Below are 23,934 nucleotides of genomic sequence, written 5' to 3'. Positions count from 1 at the left end.
ATGCACTTCTTGCCACATGAGTTGATTATTTTGTACATTTTTGGCAACTAAAGAAAAATTATATTTCTTCCAGATTTAAGGTAATAGGATCCTAGGAGAAATAAGCATTCATCATCAGGCCTGTGGGAACAGACCTCAGCTTTAACCCCACAATGTATTAAAGGACTATTTTTTCTCTTTTTACAGAAACTAATTATTTAAAATGCTTAAAATTCCATTTACATCAGTTTACGTGACTTTTATATTCAGTCTGTTACTGGATTGTACCTCTAATTCTTGTCTAATACATAGCAAACTATTTATTGCATCAGCATTAGATATAATTCATTAGTTGAGAAACAAATATGACCATCTTATTTCAATAGCTTTTGAAAAATTAGTCTCTTTAGTTTCTAGTCCTTTCTCTGGATTATTTTTTAATCACCTTTCTTAGCTATAAAAGCTGTCCGTTTGATGTAGTTTTTTCTGCATGCAAATGATACAAAATATGTTTATAAAGTACAACTTCATACAAATTGCCTCAAAATACTTATACACACAAAATATAAGTGGTTTATACCAAAGTCCTCTTCTCCCAGCAGTTTCTTGGGAAGGTGTTGGGTGAGATGTGAAATAACTGAGGTCCTTTGTAAATAATTTCTGCAGCACAAACTATCCAAACAAACTAAGAAAAACGGAAAGATAAAGTGATAACTGGGGACTGGGGGGGTCACTCTTTCCTGTCAGTCCCTCCACACGTGGTTCGGGCACCACAAGGGGCACGGCAGTGGATCTAGGGATCAGAACTGCACCATGGCACACTCTCCCTTTCCTCCCCCACACCCCCCCACACCCCCCCACACGTTTGCAGAGGCAACAATTGTATCCATTACCAAGGTCAGTGGTGTGGAGAAACCTGGAAAATAGCAGCTACCAGAAACCCAACTAGAATAATATCTCCAGCAGGTGATAGATTAGTTGGAACAAATTGGAACCATTGCACTTCAGCAATCCTGGTTTCTTTCAAGCTGTTTTAAAAATGTCGTCATTTTAATACACAATATCAGCCCTGCGGAACAGTCCACAGCAGGTTAATTTGAATCATATGATGTATCACTGCCCTCAGCTGACATGAGTTCCATTCCATGTGTGAAGCCATAATAAATCCATTCCCAACCGAGGCAAATTCCCTGTGAGAAGGTGAACTAATCCAGGCCTCACACTGGCATGTTAGCCCTCCATAATTGAAAGCAGGGCCACCTGTTCCCAGCACAGTTAGCCTATAGAGAGAAAATTAGCATTAGATCAGATACTTAATATATTGAAAAATCATTCATACTACTTGCAAGTTCAGCTGTGGGCTGCTTAGCATGACATCATATATAAACCTAGGAATGTGCCCACTTGATCCCAGTTTAACAGTTTTGTTAACCATGGTGTTTGTTAACTTTGAAAGGAGAATTTTTTGATTTAATGAGAGCTGACACGTGAGAAGGGGAACTAGCCAGGGTGCAGACTTTTCTAATTAACTCTGGGTCATTTGCAAAACTTTTGAGCTTTCTAGTAGTTTTTTTTTCCCTTTGCTCTTTTACAAACAAGTTTTTAAAGCTCTGACACTGTAACCATGAAATGATATTTATTTGATTAAGAGGGCAAAGAGAAATATTCCAAACAGGTGTACCAGCCTGTAGGTATTGCTTTGGATTTGACACATCTATTGTCTGTAATATCAATGTAATAATGAGTAAATTTATCAAAGTACCTTTCTGAAAGCAGTATCTACAACACTTATTTTAAATTTAGTTTTTTAAATGCCTAAGTTCTGAAAATGAAAACTGCACATTGAAGCCACGTGGATAAGTTGGAAAATACTTTCTTGGGATCTTTTTCAGTGTACTGGCATTCTTTTAAAACTTATTTCAAACATTCGCTCCATTTTCTGAAACCCTTTTTTTTTTTAATGTGTGTCTTAAAATAGATCTATTATTCAGCAGCTAGGCAGAAAATAGAGAGCTAATATTTATGGGTTCTTTTCTTTTCCACAAATGTGCTCCATGACCTGGAACAATTTATTTTGTCTCACCGAATTGTGCTTCATCTTCCCTGACTCTCTGTTGAGAGAGTTAATGTTTCCCTTAGCCAGGGTTTTCCTTTCATGATAGTGCCTCCCAGTGCCCCCATTATAGTTTTTGGCCTCACCATCCACCCCTTGACACACTTCTGTACTGTATTTGGTAGCTGCTCAGTTGCTTAATTTTGGTCAGCATCTTATGAATAGCAGTAGCTCTCTGTCGCTTAATAATGCTATCTTTTGGTTTTCTTGACCTACAATCATTTATTTTGGTTTACTTGTGACAATTTTAAAAAATTAATAGAATTGCTTCACTCTGAGCCTTTTCTGAGACCTCAAACCTGGGCACTGGCCAGTTAAAGCTATTAATGTCTCGGTGTCACCTTTGTGTAATGTCAGTGACATACTAGGTTATGGAAGTAGGTATTGTTGCCGCTGGGGAGCACCTGGCATGGCTCATGTTGATGAAGCTCCCTGAAGGCTGTAGTTTGCCATATTGACTGTAGAGAGCTGCTTCTGTGGGGCTACATCACGTAGACAGCAGTAGGTAGGAATACTGAGCAGTGACTACCAGCCTCTTCCAGACTAATTGGCATCTGTCCCACAGAAGCAGAATGCAAGATGGACTGCAGATGGCCTCTGAAGCCTTGTCTCAAGTTTCTTCCTCCTTTTCCCTTGATCCAAATTGGGAATGATGAATTAGAGGATAAAAACAATTCATTTGGATTCTTCTTGCTTTTCAATTCCTCTTAATTTGTCTCTCTTTTGATGCCTGACCAGAGACAATTGAGAACAGTACAGCTAGTCTTTTCTTTACATGTCTCTTTCCTATTTTTATAAATTTAATTTTTGCAATTCAGCCATTAGCCTGTTGCTGAAGGGCCACCCTAATTCCAAATCAGAATCAGGGCTCAGGATTACCTTTACCTTCCTCAGATTTCCTCTGTTTAAACTCCCTACACCAGGATGGGTGGCTCAGAGAGAAAAAATATCACCGCTGGTAAAACGTTTCATACCATCGTCTGCTTCTCTCCTGTTTAGGACTAGGAAATTCAATCATCCTAAGAGTTTAGGACAAATAGTAGTTTCTTCTATAGGAGTACTGTATATTAAAAAGTTTAATATTTTACAACCTTCTTGGGGTAGAAGAGAGTGAGATCCATGTCTGACCTGAAGGAGAAATACCTGGCCTTTTCTATACTAGCTATGAGGAAAAAAAGATCCACTGCTGAATGAGGAGTATGGAAAGTGAACAAATTCTTGGAAAATGCCATATTTTTCTCTCTCACCCTTTCACATTTCTTAGTCTGTGAAAAGATCCCAGTCTTACAAATCATAGAATCATTAAGGTTGGAAAAGATCTCCAAGATCATGGAGTCCAACCTTTGACCAAACACCACCATGTCAACTAAACCATAACACTAAGTGCCACGTCCAGTCATTTCTTGAACAATACCAGGGATGGTGACTCCACCACCTCTGTGGGCAGCCTGTTCCAATGCTTAACCACCCTTCAGTGAAAAAATTCTTCTTGATGTCCAACCTAAACCTCCCTCAGTGCAGCTTGAGGCCATTTCCTCTTGTCCTATCGCTATTTACCTGGGAGAATAGGCTGTCCCCCACCTGGCTACACCCTCCTTTCTGGGAGTTGTAGAGAATGATAAGGTCTCCCCGAGTCTGCTTTTCTCCAGCCTAAACAACCCCAGCTCCTACAAATGCTTCTCATGTCACTCTCCAGATCCTTCGCCAGCTCCATTGCCCTTCTCTGGACCTACTCCAGCATCTTAATGTCCTTCCTGTAGTGAGGAGCCCAAAACTGGACACAGGATTCAAGGTGCAGCCTTACCAGTGCCGAGTACAGAGGGACAATCACTGTCCTGGTCCTACTGACCCCACTATTTCTGACACAGGTTAGGATGTTCTTGGCCTTCTTGGCCACCTGGGCACACTGCTGGCTCATGTTCAGCCTTGGGTCTCTTCCAACAAGCAACCTTCCAGCCACTTTTCCTCCAGCCTGTAACACTGTATGGGGTAGTTGTGACCCAAGTGCAGGACTCACACTTTGTCTTTTAAATCCCATAGTCTTGGCCTTGGCCTGTTGATCCAGCCTGTCCAGATCTAGCTTATAAGTAATTTTCATGGAGTTTACTTTCTGGTATTAAAGATTAAAAATATACTATAGTATTTTATTAGTCATAGAAAGAGTAGCATTGAGTACTTTAAATTATGGCATACATTAGAGTAAGCCCAGTGACTTCAGTAAGAGCTGGGATTTATCTAAAGCAACATGCTAGGAGCTCTGTTATTTTTGTGCTGCTTGTTCATCCCTAACCCACTGAATTAAAAGTCTTTTTGAGTAATATCATTATCCCAATTTCACAGATTAAAATTATATCTTCATAATACAAATCTGAATGTTATGGAGAACAAGGGTAAAATGCTCATAACCCTGAAATTTTTTATCTGAAGCCCTAAGTAATAAAATGACAAAGAAAGAAATTGTTTCAGACAGAAATTTCAGGGCTGCTCATAGACTTTCTTTTATAGATGTTATGATTTAGTTCAAACAGGCCATATTGAATCCATTGGGTTTTTTGTAATAGATTTCAAAATACATAATAAACGTAAGTAATATGATGACTAATGGGTCAAGTGAAGTTGGAACTTTTAAAATGAGAAAATAGCTGGAAACGGTTTTCAGGAAACTATTCCAGTTGATTTTTGTCCCCCCACAAGGTGTACATTAACATAAAACTCTGTAGAATCGCCTCTGGGACCTGAATTCCCTCTCTGATTTCATTATTCCAAAGAGATTCTTTTCCCTTCACTGTTAAGTCATCTCCTGGTGTGGTGGGAACATATAATAAGTGTAATTTATTTATATTTATCTAATCTCCTTTTAACTCAATAATTATTTCATCATTCTGTTTCCTAGTAGCTGTTCAGAAAGTTGTAAAGGCTAATTAGAAACTAATAATTGGCATACATGGATTTACTGGATAATCTAAAGAGAAGTAGTGAAGAAATTGAAAGAGAGAAAGAGCAATTCAAATTCTACACTCAAATGCTATACTGCAATAAAAAAAAAATTCCTTTGATACCATCCAGTTGAGTTTGATTTAAACATAACAGAAATAACTCACTTGAATGCTACCTATTTAGAAGTACAGTAATTTGTTTACTATTTATTTGCTGGAAATAGATAACACCTGGCAAAATAAGTCATTGCTAATATATCTTAAATCTAAAGAAATCATTGAGGTATAATTTTGGTAGCCAGTCACTAGTGGCAAAGGAGAGTGATGCAGAAGTTGGGTTCTTAGGCCCTGTGGTCTTCAACATCCTCATATATGACCTGGATGCAGGACTGGAAGGGATACTAAGGAAGTTTACGGATGATACAAAGCTCAGAGGAGCTGTTGACTCCATTGAAGATAGGAAGACCCTGCAGAGAGACCTCAACAAATCAGAGGAATGGGCAATCACCAACCATAGGAAGTTCAAGAAGGGAAAGTGCCGGATTCTGCACCTGGGATGAGGCAACCCTGGATGTACAGACAGACTGGGGAATGAGGTGCTGGAAAGCAGTGATGTGCAGAGGGACCTGGGGATCCTGGTTGACATATGAGTCAGCAGTGCCCTGGCAGCCAGGAGGGCCAACCGTGTCCTGGGGGGCATCAAGCAAAGCATTGCCATCCTGTTGAGGGAGGGAACCGTCCTACTCTGCTCTGCACTGCTGTGGCCTCACCTTGATACTGAGTGCAGTTTTGGGCACCACAATATAGGAAAGATATTAAGCCATTAGAGAGCATCCAAAGGAAGGCAACAAATATGGGGAAGGGCCTTGAGGGGAAGCCGTATGAGGAGTGGATGAGGTCACTTGGTCTGTTCTCCTTGAGAAGCGGAGACTGAGGGGAGACCTCATTGCAATTACAACTTCCTAGTGGGGGGAAGAGCAGGGGCAGGCACTGATCTCTTCTCTGTGGTGACCAGTGACAGGACCTGAGGGAATGGCCTGAAATTGTGTCAGGGAAGGTTTGGGTTGCATATCAGAAAAAGGTTCTTCCCCCAGAGGGTGGTTGGGCACTGAAACAGGCTCCCCAGGGCAGTGGTCACAGCACCAAGCCTAACAAAGCTCAAGAAGTGTTTTGATGATACTCTCAGGCACATGGTGTGACTCTTGAGGATGGTCCTGTGCAGGGCTAACGGTTGGACTCGTTGATCCTTGTCAGTCCCTTCCAACTTGGCATAGTCTGTGATTCTGTAATTGGGAAGTTAAAGGTGGCTTTGAGCTACTTTTTCCCTGTCCTGATTTTGGTGTAGTTTTGGACAATTCAAAGAGTTACTTGAGTTACAGGAACCTGTGTTTTCCTGTGGGTACAGAATCTGCACAGTGTTGTGTGCTATGCTTCCCAAGCTGTTTAAAATCATCTGAAAAGACGGTTACGCTTGGATTTTGGAAATTTTATTCCAGCTGACTCTGGATGACCCTTAAATTTTGACATCTTTTTTTTAGCCCATTTTAAGTGACTGGAGAAGCTGCCGAACATCTATCTTAATCAACTGCTATAAATAGCTCTTCGTATTTCATCAGTTTTCACGGTTCTGTCCATCATTTGGATATGTTTTTCTTAGAAGGGATTTTAAAGTTTCTTTTACAGTGCTAAGTATAAAGTGTAAAAGAGGTCAAAGGCTAAAGATTGCTCAATTGTGGGGTTTCTTTGGTTTGGTTTTTTTTTTAAATGTTTTACTTAAGATGCCAGAGAAACTCTTTACATAATCTTTCACCAGTTGTAAAAATAACCTATATCATTATGAGATAGTTAAATATTTGCAGTGAAGGTTCCAAAGTTACATTTTCTGCAACTATGCTTCTGGCTACCACCACGTTCTGTCAGGGCTGATTTACTGGATAAAAATAACTTCATACAAAACTTTGTCAAGTTATCAGTCATGACAACATTATTCTGTGTGACAGACATGTGCAGCTTCCAAACAGAAAAGAGGGAAGTCATTTGCATTTCTCTGGTGTTCTGCTGTTGTTTTTTTTTTATTGCTTTCTTGGATGAGCACATGAAAGCGGTGATGAAGCACAGGCCCAGGAGCCATGCAAGTTCCACCGTGAGCTGCACCAGCACCTTGTGTCTTCTCTGCCCTGGCCCAAGGAAGCCCCAGAAAGAACTATTGCCTTTGTGTTTATCTCCTTTTTAATCTTTCCCTATCAGTTTACTCTCTGAGTTCAGCCCTTGACACCTGTTCTGTCAACTTATGTCTAAGCAGTTTTTCGTTTCCAGGGGGTTTTGTTTTTTTTTCCTCTTCTGGGCTATACTGCCATAGGAAAGTGTTGGCAATTAGATTTGCATTAAGTAAAGCAGTTAGATGTGAAAGCTGTCACACCAAGCAGTAAGGGTCATTTCCTCATTTACTAACTTAAAAACCTAATTGTTTAGCAAAGCCAATAAATAACATCTATTTTACTCCTTTGTTACTACATCACTAAGGGAGAAATTTAGGTTCATAAGACACGTGTTTGGTTGGTTTTTTTAACATTTCATTAGAATAACACTCCTTTCCGTTTGAGTATTGTAGATAAATTAATACCATAATATCACTTGGGTCTCTACTTTCTTCGTAAGTCTCCTTTCTCCATTCAAAAGGAGGAAAAGCCCAATGATGTCTGCAGAAAAGGCAGGCCAATCTTGAGGTATTCCTAGTGCCAAGAAGGGTAGGGAGATTTTCCAAAGTGTTATGACATTTTTCCTTCTATGGTTTTAATTAAAAATACCAGTATATAAGTATTTTGAAAAATCGTCCTAGTTGATCTTGTGTGGTTTTGGATGCCAAAAAGTCTTCACAGAATCATTTAGGTTGAAAAAGGCTTCTGAGATCATCAGGTCCCACCTTTGACTGGTCACCACCGTCTCAACTAGACCATGGCACTGAGTGCCTTGTCCAGTTGTCTCTTAAACACCTCCAGGGGTGATGACTCAACCACCTCCCTGGGCAGCCTATTCCAGTGCTTTAGAACCCTTTCCAATCTTGCTTTCTTCTAATGTCCAGCTTCCTAGCTTTGATACTTGTCTTTCTGCTAGGCTCACATGTTAGCTAGAGTTTTGCCAGTTTCTAGTTCACTATGGAAGGCTTTAAATGCAAGCAAATACATTTTCAGAAAACCATTAATTAAAATTGTAAGTTACCACTAAAATAGGATTTCAGTCTGAAGTTTCAGTTAGCTGTGGCTTTTGGAGTACTACAGACTTTTTTCTAAGATTGTTGTGGGTTTTTTTGATTCAGCTATGACACTTCTACACGGCCATTAATGAATTTCTCTTACCTTTGTATAAAAAAGTGCCAGATATTTTTGGGGGGAGAGGATCAGAAATGTACTTTGTCATGTGCCTGGGACTCTCTGAAGTCAGTACTCTGACTCTGCTCCTGCAGCCCTTTACCACTGGGGTAAAAATTTACCTAACTCATCAGTTTGCATCAACATTAAGAATAGAATGTGATCCTGGACAAGTTGAAACAAATTTTGATTAAATATTCATTAATCTGTGTAAAACCTTCAACAAACAGTATTTCCTGTATATACTTATGATGAAACTTGAAACGAAGTAGTGTTGTTTGAATATTTAATCTAGTTTAGATATATCCACAAAGTTTTAATCACTTTTGGTTCTTGGGGGTGGGGCAGTGGGAATCAAAAAGCAAGGGGAAAAACAAACTTTTCCCCCAGACCAAAGTAACTGTCTCATTACTGGGTGAAAGCTGAATTTGAAATGAAAAATCCTAAAAACTAAGTTAAAGCTGATTTCTGTAAGGAAGTGTTATGTACTGATATGAAGGCACATTGCAGCACAGAAATAAGTTTAAGCCTTCATAAAATCCTGCTTCCCATCTGTGAAATAATCTTGGTAATTGTTCCATCTCACGTACTAAGATATCACTATTGACAATGTTTTCATATTAATTGTGAGTTCTAAAAATTGTGTGAAACTTTTAACAGTCTGAGAAGTACCTAAATCCTTTACTAAGGAGACAAAAAATGTTTTAAAAATAATAAGTTATTCCAGTCTCCCTGGAAAAAAAAAGAAATCTAAACAGACCTCAGTTTTTATATTTACTTTTTATTTCTCATTTCATCTTGAAAATGCATTGAAGAAAGCTGCATATGAGCTGTGTAGGAAACAACAGAATAGACATGTTATTCACTCATTTAAATGTGTTGAAAATGTTCACTATTGGCTTTGGAGTTTAGTCAAATAGTTCTACTCCTTGTAAAACTCAAGAGAATGTGAAGTATATTTTCATTCTGACACAAAAGAACTAAAAGAACTACCCTTCTACACACTCAAATAAAGTGTGTCTTTTAGATAGCTGCAGTGATCCCTGGGAAGAAACAAGGAAATAGGATCCACATTGTGCTATGTTTCTTACTTTAAAACTGTATATAGTGAGGGTTGCTTATAGTAGTTTTTATAATATTTTAATTAAGATTTATTCCTAAAAATGTTGTTTCAATATGTTTTAACATTGATTCAGTTCTTTTAATGAAACATGATGGAAATATGGTGGAAAAGTTATCTCCACTCAATGCCTAATACTTGTAAATTGCTTGAATAATTACATAATAGCTTCTCAAATTTCTTTCTCCAATTCTCCCCTACAGCTGACATAAATGTGGACATATCAAAACCTTTGAAAGCAAATCTCAGTTTTGCCAGACTTGACCAAATAAACCAGTTTTTGAAGAAAATCGTAACCACAAATGATGGTGAGCCTAGAAAAGAGGCTACTCCTTTAGCTGGCGTTATTCCAGATGAGGATGTCACTTCGATATCCAGACAACCCAGTACAAAGGATTTTCTACCTGCAGTGCACACCAATGCTGCGCAGAAGTCTTCAGTACAAGAAAACTTGTGGCAAACCCTTTCCTGCTTCCAGAAAATTTCCATTCACACCGTTCAAATGGTCGTTTTGATGGAAACCATCCCACATCCCAGTAAACCTTGTTTGTTAGTCTCTTTGTCAAGCCTCAGTGGGAGCCTGAATATTAAAAGTGGACATAAAACTGCAGGTAAGAGTTTTTTTAAAGTTGGAAGTGCTACTGGTTTGTCCAAGTGGTGGTCCAGTAACCATTTCAAAGTGTGGGGCGTTGTGGGGAACCACTGTAGTTAACATCATAAATCCACAACAGAAAACAACAAATGCCTGAGAGATTCTATTACCTGAGTTTTCCTTTCACTGAGGCAGCACCCAGGAGTGGCTTATTTTGTAGTATATATCCCCTAGTTTGAAATTACTAAATTATTGATGGAATTCTGGCTGGAATGGTGGTTATGGGAACTACTCTTCTGGTATTCCAGTAATTTAGCACGTACTTCAAGAGTAAAATTTTGACAGTTTTCACTCTGTAACTACATTTTTTTGATAGGACCCTGTGTTTCTGTCTAAAACAAATATAAAAATAATTGTTCAGAACCCTTACATGTGTTATTATGTAAATATGGGGTCATACAGTTACAATCCTACAGGGTTATGAAGTTTTCAATTTTTACGTGTTTCCTCTGCACACCTGAAGGTCACTCAGGGAAAACAGGCACTCTGGCCCCATTACTGCAGAACTGCAAGGAAACTTTACACCTTGGGTACAATTAACCAGATTCCAGAGACTCATATAAAATGAAGATATTTTGAGTGTCTTTGTAAATTCTTTTATTAGTCGTGTCATAAAATTAATACGATGGTACATTTCCATGATGTGGAGATAACCCAGATGTAGGTAGTTGGCAGAGTAGCTTGCAAAGTAAAATGGTCTGTAGCTGAAAGGAGCAAGTTGTTGGCCAAGTGAGGTGGTGATTTATTTCTTTTCCATCAGAAATATTTCACCTCAGGCCAGCAAGTTTCAGTGCTTCTATATTGTTTCAAAAGTTAAAAATGAAAAATTTAAGGTTCATAGGACATGAAAGCCTGTGAAAGTTCTGGGGCCTGAAACTTTTGATTTATCCATAAATAAACAGCAGTACAGGCAGGAACAGTGCCTGTGTTCCCACGCTTTTCCAATCATATAACAACCCTCGCATTGAAGGCACTGCAACTGAGTAAAAGATCTTTCTAATGTGCTTTAAATAGTTTTAGTTTTCTTTCTGTATAATAATCCTCTTTCCTTCCATCACTTCCCCTGTATCATTTATACATTATCTGTCCCACGGTACATTATGGTGTCCACATCATGCTTCAATATATCAAAGCCGAGCCGCTCTGTCACTGTACTATAAAGCAATTTGGCAGACTCAGCACTGTATATCACTTACCCTGGAGTTTTTCATCCTCCCAGAAGAAGGACATACCTTGCCTTGCACATTAAGCCTCAGAAACATTCTGCTATGAAGTTCTGTTGCTTAATTCTTCTGGCAGTCTGAGAAAACCAATCTTTATTTTCCACATTACAAGCTATACGTGAATCTTTCGTATGTTCATATCTGGCAGGCGTTGTTAAGTGAAGCAGTACTGATGCTGAATCTAATGAAAATGGACATTAGTTATTCTATATAAAGAACGTTCTTAACCAGACAATTAATAGACATCAACAGACTCTTTGCACATTTTTTTCCAGTTAAAGTTGCCTTATCTCTACTTTATAAAAAGAAAAATACATGTGCATGAGGTTTTGTATGCTGTTCTGATGGTGCAATGAGTTTATTTTAAGTTTTAGTAAGAGCAAAAGGCACACTTCCATAAAACTGATTGAAATTGTCAAAAAATCTTTTAAGAAATTGCTTGGATTTTTATTTACAATTATTAATCTGAATTTAAAGTGCTTACAGAAATCAAAGTGGAGATTAGAACTTGAGGAAAGAAGATAAAATACTCAGTGTGGGGGAAACGGTATTATAATCTTGTGTTAAAAATACTTTAGAAGAATACCACAGTTACTAACTAGACTTGTTTTATTATTACAAAGACATTATGCAAGCTAACTCAATTTAAAAGAGTGTGGTAGCCATGTCCTGAGAGAAAGGATTATTTAAATATCTCCATTCTTCACTACTTTTCTTTTTACAAAAGGTTTTATAGATACACCTTTTGAGCTGAACAGGGTTAATGTCAGATTTATTTTTTAATAGAATGAAACTAATACACAAATACTTCACTGTGTCTTTGATTTTACAGTCAAATAACTATTGTGACCATCTGCAGCAGCTGCATTTTACGAATTATTTGCTGAACCAAGCTAAGCGCAATGACAAAAGTAGTCATCTCAGATGTACTGTTAAAACAGAGGAAGAAAAAGGATCATTGCCTGCCTTTTGTACAGTATGGCCATCTGCTGTACAGATGTTATTATATAGAATGACTTCAGATACAATAATTGTAGAAAATTTTCATTAAAACCTCAACAATTTGCACTTGTTTACTTGAATCTGCATAACTCCCCAGTGAGACAACACAATACATTTGGGGTTTCTTTGGTTCTCACTAGCTTACTCTTTGATCCTTTTTGATGTCCTGACTTTAATAAACATAGTTAAAAACACTGTTCGAAAACATCATGGAAAAAACTACAAAGGAACAATTATAGCAGTAGAAACTACTCTAATCCCTTACTTACGCAAGCTATTTTTAGTGAAATACAGTTTTTTACACATTTTATGTGGCAGTGTTTTATAAACAGTGTAAATGACCCCTTTTCCAGATGAGCTTTAGTGCAGGAGGTGAAGTTGGTTTGTAAGGAATCCTATTTGCTAGGAATTATTTAGTGAAAAAACCTCGCAAGAATGTATTGTCGGTATTTTTCCTCCCTTATGGGGGAAAACAAAAGTACATGACCTTGTGTAATGCTTTAATTTTTTTTTTTTAGCTGAAATTAAGAAAGAAGCTCGCTATCCAAATTTTTTTTTTAATTATCAATTTTCCCTCTAGACTTTCCTGGTTTGATCATGGAAACTAAAGGCATTCTGTTTTCATTTTTATTCTTAAATGCTTATGAAAGTAAAAAGTTGTAGCTTCTGAAAAGCAGAGGGGCTAATTATTGGAATGATTTCTAAAAAACAAATTGTAGGAGTTGAACACTCACATTGCACTTGGATAAAATTAAAACACCTCTGTTTCTACATGTCCTGCTGCACTGTTGTACAACCCCAAACCTTTAGTGTGTCAAGGGACTTCGCTTTCTGGACATTTTTTATGTTTTAATACAACAGTTACTTAACAGCATGGTTACTATTTCTGCTAGAATACTTATGTTCTCCTTTGTACTCATGATGAAATCCTATTTTGGTTTTAATAAAGTAGTGCTATACTGTGATGCCATGTATTGGCACCAAAAAAGGAGGAGAAAACCAAAACAAAAAACCACCAAATCAACCCAAAATCCGTTTCCCAAAAAGAAAGATATTTATTTTACTTGAAAAGAGACTACTGGTATAGTTTTTCTGAAACCCTTAAGGCCAGGGGTTTAAGTCATACTGATGTTCATTAAAATAGTTATCTGTAGTAATTTTATATTTTGTGGCTTAGAGTTACAAGTTAAAATTTGTACCCATTTTATACAAGTAAATAACAAACACTTAGATTATTTTTGGCAGTTTATTTTCACTGTTGAAGAAAACCCCAAGTCCAAGAACTATTGTTAGACCTGGTTCAGTGGTTTTTGTCCTCTGAAGTATGTGTCATCTTCTACAAAGAGCTCGAGTGCCATGTACCCAGTCAGATCTGAGGTTGCTTGGTATCATGCTTGAGGTGTGTTGCTCACTCCAGAACTGTCACATGCCATTAAAATTGAAATAATTTTTAGCAATAAATACTAGAAAATAGAATTCAATTCTAAACATATGGCTTTCAGTTAATTTAGGTTTGGTGTTGAAATTAGCACTACCTACCTCCCAAAAGAGCAGATACATTAGAGGAGTTGAGGACCATATTCTCCCCAAAGTGAAAGACAGCAAAAAGCCGTAGCCTCACAGTGGAGCCTTATTTTACTCTGGCTGGAGGCAGGAGGGAAGTCTTGCTGTTCAGTGTCTGAACTGAGAGTTATGGACATAAAATATTTCAAGAATCATACACAGGATTCCCCAGCCCTTCCTCCCATATGTAAAGATAATTACTTTAGCTTATAAATAAGGGTGAAAAAAATAAACACTAGTCGAGCATATGATAATTGCAAGTATTTTTACTAAACCTGAAAATAATTACATGCTTCAGATACTTTACAGAACTATTAGAAATTAAATGCAGATATTAATTGGTATAAAGCAAAGACCAAACTTCATTTTGGAGTGAACTAACTCTCTCGAGAAGACTCTGCTAAGGCGTTGTCATAGCCTTTGCATGCAGCAGATATGCAAGTTAGCCCATGGGGAAATAAAACTTTAAATTAGATATGACTACCTAAAATAATATGCAGCAGTAACAAGCCATTTACAACACCCAGAAGACGTTTGTTACTTTTAGAAAGAAATATAAACTCTTTCCAATACTCAAACAATAGGAAATTAATTCTCTGTCAGTAAAATCCAGAGGACAAACCAAATATTTAAATGGCCACTGAGGATTGAGGTGGAAGTGCAGCTTGTAGACAGCTATACAAATCACTAACAAACCTTAATGAATATTGGGTGTGGGCATCAGGGTCCTGTCAGATTTGACACTGTGTCCCAAGTAGCTTAAACCCGACACTCAAGAAAAGGTGGAGACCTCATCAGGTCTCTAACATCTGGGATTTTATTTGTCATTTTGGCATATCCTGCAAGCGCAAAAGAAAGAGTAAAAGGGGATTATCCTGACAATGAAATGAGTTACTGAATCTTGTGATAATGAAAAGCAGAAGAATTCTAATTCCCTTCTATAGTCCCTGAGGTGGAGGTGCGTTTATAGTTCTGCAGGAGTATAACGTAGGAGGGAAGAACAGATGGCCTAAAATCCATGAAACAAGACACCACCTAATCCCAGGACTGAGTACCACTATTAATCCTGGTCAGATTCCCTACTGATACTTTGTAATAGGGTTCAGAATTGCTACTGATGAACTAGCACATTAACTCAGGGGAGAGAAAAAGCTAAAAACGAAGTTACTTGTAGGTTGTTTGTTCAAGACAGTGTGCAATGATTTTGTAGAACTGCATTTACAGTTTGAGTAACTCAACTTTAAAACTATTTCAAATGAAATTTGATTCAGAACAAATATGGTCAGCTTTTATTGTGAAACCAATTACATATTTTTTGAGACTGGAATTTCTTTTGTTGTGTGGGTTCCAGTGCTGTTTGTGGCAGTAGTAAGTGATACAGTATTTTCATGGAAGTCAACTTGATAGAATATTTACATTCATGAGAAGATATATATAACAGTGAAAGCTGGAAGTTTTCTTTATAAATTTCACGCTTTCTATGCTGTTCCTCCAGTTCAATCTTCATTTTTCAGTGTGAGGTACAGAACACAGAGGTAAGGCATTGTTGCGCAGTCTTAGGGACCAGTTCCTTAAGCTGTTTAAGTTGCTGACATACTGACAACACGTTTCTTTCTTTCTCTATATCAAGAATATTTTTATGGGATGAGATCACCAGCTTGCTGCCCAAACAAAAGGTGCAATTCCATATGAAATTTAGGTTACTGTGGCTGCACATTTCTGCACTCTGCCTTGTGCTAGCTCAGTTACTCAGGTAGCTCTTCATTAACTTGAGTCAGGGCACTAATCTGTGTGAAAACAAAAGCAACAGGAAAGATAAGTTTCCAGCAAGATTGTCTCCTTCAGCTGGCTCACTAGACAGGTACACTTTAATGGCCATGCTGGTATGAAAGAGAATTCAGAGAAGTATATAGAGGAGGAAGGGGGAGGAAGGATTGAAAGGAGGAGAAGATTAGAATATAGGAGCCCGGACCTGGACTATCCTTAATCCTCAGGAACGACATCCCAAGAGTGGAGTAAAGCCTTTTAAATTTGTGTGGCCTGGGTATATCTGTCAAGCCTTGAACTTCCACAAGCATAATTCACTGGGTTATAGAGGCTCTAACACCTCTGCTGCTGCCAGGCAGTATCTTCAGCATGGTTTATTTATAGAGAAAAGTTACCCTCTACTTCGTGGACTATTTAGTTTACTAAAGCAGTCAAAATCTAGAGAATCAAGTGTAGAGCAGAGAAGCAAGACACCCAAACTGTAATTCTAATTCAACTTTGTGAATTATACTGGGCTACAGTTTGAGTGACATCCACTATTTTGTAATGCTTCATTTACTGTGCAACCATTCAGTGTCTGATTTTTCGGTAGTGCTAAGTACCTACAACTTTATAATGGTGACAGTTGTAGGTACCAGCTGTCTCCTGAAAATAAACCAAAGTTTTCAACCAACCAGCTAAAATTAAGATGTGAAAATACATAGATCTTTTTTTGAAGAACCTTTCCATGCCCATCTGTAAAGCTGGAGTAAGAATGTTGCTTTTCTGAAACCTACTGATATCTAAAATGTTTATGATACGAGAACCAAGTACAACTCATGTCTGTATAGCACTCAGGTTTGAAATCTGGACTCACAGATGTAAAATGAACACTATTTTTGTTGCTTTATATTATGCATTTTTTTCCACTTAATTGGAATAACATAGGGTAATATAGAGCTTTGCAAATATTATTGTACTCCAAAGACAGCCTTCACCAATACTTGAAATCTAAACTTTAATAAGCCCTCTCTGATCAGGCATCATGAAATCCAAAATTACCAAATCACCAAGTGAATTGAGATTTTTCAGTTATTTAGTATGCAGTAGTGTAGTGAACATGATGTACCTGCCCAGTTATTCTTTAAGGGAGATGAGCTCATTTCAAATAGATAACCATCTTTGACTTCCCTTCTGATTCATCACTGACCTGAACTCCATTTGAACCTTGTTAGACACAAAACAAGCAGGATTCCTGGCCTGAGCTATAAAGTATAATTAAGCCCTTTTGAAATTATGTGTAAAAGAACATAGCTTTACCCCCACTATAACTACTACCACCACCACAACCAATAAAGTTAAATCAAGCACTGCCTGTAATGGATTAAAATAATAAATGTTCCTGGATTTTAGTGTTTGAAGTACTTGAAGAAAACAGGCTCACAGCAGCCAGTGCTGCTGAATGCATGGGGACATTTATTAGTGATGAATTCAAGGGTTTGGCCTGTTTTAGATCATTACTTTCTGTTTCCTGTGTGTTACACATCTCATGTTTTCGCACAGCCCACATGTGTCCCCGTGTAATGCTGAGAAATTCTCTTTCACTAAAGAATAGCTAATTGGTAATGTGTAAATATTGTTCTCGTGGGGAGAATGAACCATCGTACAATTCAGCTCGAAACTAACGAGAAATCCAGCTCAGTCATTGGATTGTTAACTAAATCTCTCCTGGAAAATTGTCCTTTACTATGCCTCACCATTTATTTGCTGCTGCTGTTTCCAGACTTGGATAAATGGGTTGGTGCTTAAATTAACTGCAGTATTGCCCCCGCAATTATTTTCATAGTTTTGTTACCCCTTCTTCTTAGAAGCTTTGTTTGTTGAGGACACCTGTCAACATAGCACAGAGCATTGTAACTGTAGTATAACTACTCATTACATAATGTATCTGACGTTTTCTTAAGAGGAAAAAGTCATATAGATAATAGTATTATATTAGATATAATGGCATATTTACATATTCAAAGCTATCTCAATGTCATCCGCAATCTGAAACTAGCTCCTGACCTTACAAATGTTACAAAGAGTGAATGCTTAGGAGCAAATATCACAGATTATCACTTTAGTAGAAGGTACTAAAGAAAACCACTTGCTAATTAACCTTCAGCAGCCAGATTGTATCTCTGCTGCCCAGGCATGGAGGACCCATGGGAGAGCCTGGACTACTTCTTTCAGAGGGCACCACAAACCCTAGGGTGGAATACAGGCGTCCAGCTGCTGCTGTCGGAGCAGACCACATCTGTCACATGCATCTGAACCAGCACAGCAGGCTCTGTGCTCTGGGACACATTCCTTCTTTTGAGCTGCCCCACACTCAGAATAGCAGCTTTCTTCTTAGCACTATGGTTTGTAGCAAAGCTACTAGATTTTGAAAGAGGCTTTTAAAAACATAGCTTGACTATAGTCGAGTGCCACTTGCTATCTTTATTATAATACATGTGTTTACATTTTCTTTAAAACTCCTGTCCCATATTGAAGTTTACCAATTAAAATAATACTCTATGTTGTATTAGGTGACAGTGCAGTGGACCAAACAGGATTTTCAGCTAAGGAAGAGCAAAATGTACAGAGAATAATAGAAGGAAAAAAATTCCTGCTACATCTCTACTCATTTCAAGTTGATTCAGATATCAGTGTTGAACTGCTTTTGAAAACAGAAAGTCCACAGTTAGTATCAAAACTTTGTCTTTCTCTTTATGAAGCAGGAAAAATAACAGAACTCTTTCTTAACACCTGTATTGCCTAAACACTAAGTGATTGTTACTATAAGGCAAGGATTGTTTTAACCTATTTGCTCCATCTATTAAAATGGGACAGCTCTTTCTTTTTCTGTACATGCAAATGAATTTATGCGCACAGGACAGTTTAACAAGCATGGAGCTTCCTACTATCAGTAAATGCTAATACAGCTCTATGTATATATATATACCCTAATCTAACTATATGTATAACTATATCAGGATACTCTGATTCTATGAGATGTCTTTCTAAATGTTAGCATAAATCAGGTCTCTACTGACTAGAAAAAGATGTTAGAATATCAAAGCAAATGTCTTTTAGTAATTTTTTTTCACTGTTCTTTTGAAATGATCTCTGTCTTTAATTTCGGAGCGAGTTAATTTCCTGAACTTAACAAGCAAGTGCTAGCTTTTTTTCAAGCTCTCCTACATTATTTCTAACCATGTAGAAATACCTGGATATTTTCCTTTTCAGCATATCTCATCATAAAGGTAATCCTTCCAGTGGCATGCAGAAGCCTCGTGTCAGTTCTGTTTTGCTCCATTAGCATAGGTGCATTTTTTGGTGCTATTGTGGATCTGGATGAAGTCTGATAGGGGAGGGCTGGCAGCATTTTTTAAACACTGTCCAAAGCAAGTGCTTCATATTTATTAGTCTCCTGGAGGAGTATTTTAAAAGTCATGAAACTATTTGTTCTTAGAAGTAAATTACTGCATGTACTGAAAAGCACATTGGTGTTCGTGAGCAATAATCCAAACAGCATAAGTTAACTTCTACATATCACAACAATCATTTATTAAGATATATTGCTTCTGTGTGGTGCCATCTCAAGTTCATAAATGGAGACTTTGATTTAATCTATTTAAACTGAAGTTAGACTTCTACAATAGAGATTTGTGAGAGAGGTATTGAAGGACCTACTGAAAATACCCTGTAGGAGGGAAAAAAACAGAGGAAAATGATTTTGCATCTTTACCTTTCTGAGACAATTGCTTTAGTCATGGGAAAGCCCCTCACTAAGTGAACATATAGTTTTAGGATTTCCATAGTAACAGTACCCTATTGAAGTTTCCCTCAGGCCCAAAGAAAGAATTTACAATTGCTTTATTTACAATTGCTTTTTAAGGTTTGTGCATACTTGTTCTTCATTTGTTTTCTTTAACCGTCCTCAAGACGTCACTTTGTGCAAGTTTGTCAGAATGCTCTCTGCGTTGTATTTTTTTATTAAGAGAACAGTGGTTTTTATACTGAATCACTTCATCCCCAAAAGGACACGTAGATATAACTGCTAGAAAGGATGGGGGTATGATTCTTGCCTACACGGGAGCAATCTGGGTCCCAGAGAGACCAATAAGAGAAAAATCTCTTATTGAGTTCCTGAGCTTTTCCTGGTATTTGTTAAACACAATCCATGGATGTGTCTTGTAATATTTCGTGTATTTAAAATTAACTGACACTTTCTTATTCTTAATTGTTTTTTCATTTTTCATTGTTTACTTAGCATTTGAGAAAGGCACTGCTGATTTTGAACCAGCAGTATTATGTGCTGAATGCTCCATTCTGTTTCTAAGCTGTTGGATATTGTGTTTTCTTTGTACTTTGTAGAGCTGAGATGACAACACAAAGAGACTGGAAAGCATAATCCTTCCAAATGTAATCCCAATGAAAGAAAACATAAATAAAATCACTTGTATTCTGGCATTCCTTTTTCCCTTTTGTTATTTCTGCAACTTGGCACATACTCCAATAAACCTATAGAACATTTCTGTATATTGCAGAATTGTGCAATAGTTACCAAGAATTTCTCTACTTTAAAATCAAAATTCCGTGTAGAACATGAAAAAACTGAATTTCCAAATATTGTAGTCCCTCTTAAAATAACTTGTGATAGCAGGGTGAACCCTTCTTGTAGAAACACCTTTTTTCTTAGTTTAAGACGTGAAGCTGCTTCATTCCACGGTTTACAGAATCAAACCTGAACCAGGACCAAAAGGAGAGGTGGCAGGGTGTGTTAATGTCAGTTGTCTTGATTATCACTGAAGTTCAGTTCAGTCAAAAATCCACTTGGAACAGATTTTGTCCTATAAGCCTGTTACACATGAGACTGGATGCAGGGGTTCAGAAGCCATCCTAAATAAAAAAACCCCAAAGCTAGAACGTCTTTCCCAGTCAGTGACAACAGTCCTGTTGATTGGCATGGGGCGATGGTTCCTTCGAACCCTTGATCATTCTTACTAAATTCCAAGCTGCTCAAGGCAGAGATAGTTCAAGTTTGTGGTTCCTACCCAGGCTGGACACAATTTGATGCTTTTATTGCAGTGGGGGACTCTCGGACCACCTTCCTAGCGGATGCTGGTTTGAAAAAAAAATCCAATATATTTCCTTCCATTATATAAAATATTTCTCAGTATCATGAAATCATAAAACCCAGGATACAGATATACTTCTTCCTGGATTCCAGAAGAGATTCATAGGAGAGGTTTTACTGCATGTATTCAAAACAGCGAGTTGTGTTTTTGTGGGATTTTTCTACTAGCAAAGGTATGAAAATATAAAATGAAACTGTACCTTGAAACATCTGTGTGTAAGCCTTAGGTGTTTTTTTAATCTTTTGCCTTTTGTAAATATCCAGTTTCATTAGAAAAATAAGCTGTGGGCATTATTAAGTATAGTGACATCCAATATTCAGAGTGTTGAGTCTAAGTACGAGCACTAGAAGAGATAAATGTTAAGCCAACCTCAGATGTAGTACTTTCCGTATAAATATACAAAAGAAACAGAGATATTAAGTATAGTTTGTTTATTAAACAGTGATTCATAAGAGCTGAGACATTTCTAGAAGGTGTTTCTTTCCTCAAAATTTTTTTGTCTTTAATGAGAATGTGTAAGTTCTGTCAGAAATGTAATCTGCTGTCATCATTTTTAGGTTTTATAAATCTGTGTAAAGTGCAAATGGTTATGATGTGAAAAGTGTAGATTAAACTATTTTTTTCAGAAAATCACATTACATATTTTGAGATAAGCATTTGTTTTGAATTATTTAAATTCAAACCGTACTCTTCTGCTAAGCACTCTAAAGTCTGGCAAGGTGCTATGTTATAGTAACTAACCTGAACAAAAGCAGAGCATTGTTTAAAATGCCTATTGCCTATTAGTTTAAAATATAATCAAGTGAAGCAGCTGTTCTTGTTCTTAATATACTCTTTTGAAAAAAAATTTCATAGTTTATTGAAAAATGTCTCTTCTCATAAACCTGAAAATACTCACATGTAGAAAGTCATGTTTTGGCAAATAGTTCTTTGCAAGGAATGTGGATGAGACATACCTGCTCCCTAACTGCAACACCATATAAGACATGCTTGATAGTGTGGGAAGAGCAAGCTAAATTAAAAAAGAGTATAATTACAAAATTGCCAAACTTGTGGCCCAACTGTGATGCCCTTGCTTGGAGAGGAGAGGGATTGTCCACACAAGTATTTCCACGAAATAGTGGAATAGTAGTAGGACTACTTGTGTGAGTAATTGCTTGCAGACGGGGATTCCCAGGCTCGTGGTAAAGTGAATTCAGGAAATAAGCACATAAATGTTGGGAGAATGATCACCAGCAGGATTAATTTTCTTTCTCTCTCTTTTAGGAATCCATGGATCATCTTTTGTCCTTGACATAAAAAATTTCTTACTTAAAACAAGTCTCAAGGAAAGAGCCAGATCTCTGATGGGCCCTTTTTGCTGCTCTGTTAATGTGGAAGCCAAGTGGTGTAAGCACAGTGGTGATCCGGGCCCAGAGCAATCTATTCCAAAAATATACATCGATTTGAAAGGAGGACTGCTGCAGGTCTGTATAAGATGCTTATGGTTCTGCTATTGAGTTGGACTGCCCTTGGATGATTGAGATTTCATAAATAAATTCTATGAAAGCCTTTAAAGCTTTACTTCCTACAGTAGGTCACAGGGTTGGGGTTTTTTGCATGTTTGATTTGAGTGGGTTTTATTTTACTTTATAAAATAAGTATCTATTCTTTCATGTAAAGCTATTGATTGAAAAGTCATGTACAGGGTTTTGGTTTTGATTTTTTTTTTAATACTACTCAAGCCCTGTATTGTAGCTATATGTGTGTGTTCCCTAAAACTACTGGATCAAATTACTAGCACTTAATATCTAGGATGCTGTTCTGATGGGTGTGTATTTGTCTGTTCATGAGCTATGTGTGTGTAGTGCGTAGGGGTAACTCTAAGAAGTACATATCCTTTCTTTTCAAACTTACATGGATTTCTCATGGGAGTAATTACAAACTGTTGTTTGTAGCAATTAACATTCAGTTTGCTGTGCTATCTTCTCCATTTTGGAAGTGCCCACAACTTGAAACCAGTCCAGGAAGCATGGGAGTTCTTGAAATGAAAAATAGATTCTCTGGGGCCTGAACAAGTGGGCTTTAAGATATGTCTTGTTTTAATTATTTTTATTGTACTATCTATACACAACAAATGTTTTAAAATAAATACATAAATCAAGCATATAAAACACGAAAAGGAAATTTTGTCATTTAATCGTGTCATTAGGTATTTTCCCAGAGTTGGCAGTAGAAGTTATTCAAACCACAGCACTGGGGATAGGGCTACTTGAATAATGCAAATTAAAAAAAAAATATATATCTTAATGCATAAATAAAGTCAGTTTGTTTCTCTGCTTCTTTTTAATTTGTTTTTCATAGGTACTTGGCTGACTACCCCTGTGTGTTGTTAATGAAAGTTTTTTGGGTTTTTTTCCAAAAATTTTGGGGTTTTGATGAATACCAGAAAAATATCTATAAATCCAAGAGAGCCATTTATTATTAGAGAATACACTGGGATAATTAGCTTTTGCAGAAAACAGTTAAGTATTTGGTCTGGCAGAATAGAATTGAGAATGCTGACAAAAGCATTAGCAGTTCTGTTTCAAATTAATTTATTTACGGCTAATGATTTTACCAGCTCTAAACAGACCTCATCTTCTACCACTGTTAATTTGTATTGCAGTAGAGCCTTGAGAGCTTATATGAAACTGGTGCTTCATCTGTAATATTGTAGTAGGAGTTCCATGCCCTGGAGTTCCCAGATGCCTGAAAATAAAATTAATAAAAGTCGGGGGGAGAGGGGGGCATAAGAGCATTCATCCCTCCTCCATCAGTGGGGAACTGAGGCCTCTGAGGTTGGCTTAGGTGACAGAGAGCTTCTCTGAGGTGGTGGTAGACCAGGAGTGGGACTCTGAGCCCAGAGGTACTCTAGAAACTGCAGCAGAGATGTACTACATTAGGGGGGTACCTGGGTAGCCTGGGAATGTTTAGCTCAGGACTGGCTGTGGCCGAGTTTCAAAAGGGTCGTGGTTTATTCTACGGGCTTACATGCAGACTGAGTGGAAGGAAAACCTTCTTCTTGACAGCTAAACTACACTCC

The 23,934-nt window shown here is 37.5% G+C and overlaps 1 protein-coding gene across 1 annotated transcript in view; it reads left to right on the top strand.

Annotated features, from left to right (window-relative positions):
• The window catches only part of VPS13B (vacuolar protein sorting 13 homolog B), a 424,599-nt gene that overhangs the window by 319,112 nt on the left and 81,553 nt on the right, over positions 1-23,934 (top strand). The window contains 2 exon segments of the mRNA XM_032708140.1: positions 9,720-10,127; positions 22,137-22,336. Coding sequence (XP_032564031.1) covers positions 9,720-10,127; positions 22,137-22,336 — 608 coding nt within the window.

The sequence above is a fragment of the Chiroxiphia lanceolata genome, chromosome 1 (genome assembly GCF_009829145.1).
Source record: "Chiroxiphia lanceolata isolate bChiLan1 chromosome 1, bChiLan1.pri, whole genome shotgun sequence".
In the NCBI taxonomy this organism is placed as follows: domain Eukaryota; kingdom Metazoa; phylum Chordata; class Aves; order Passeriformes; family Pipridae; genus Chiroxiphia; species Chiroxiphia lanceolata.
Note: the sequence above shows the minus strand (reverse complement) of the source record. Positions and strands in the feature narration are given on the sequence as shown.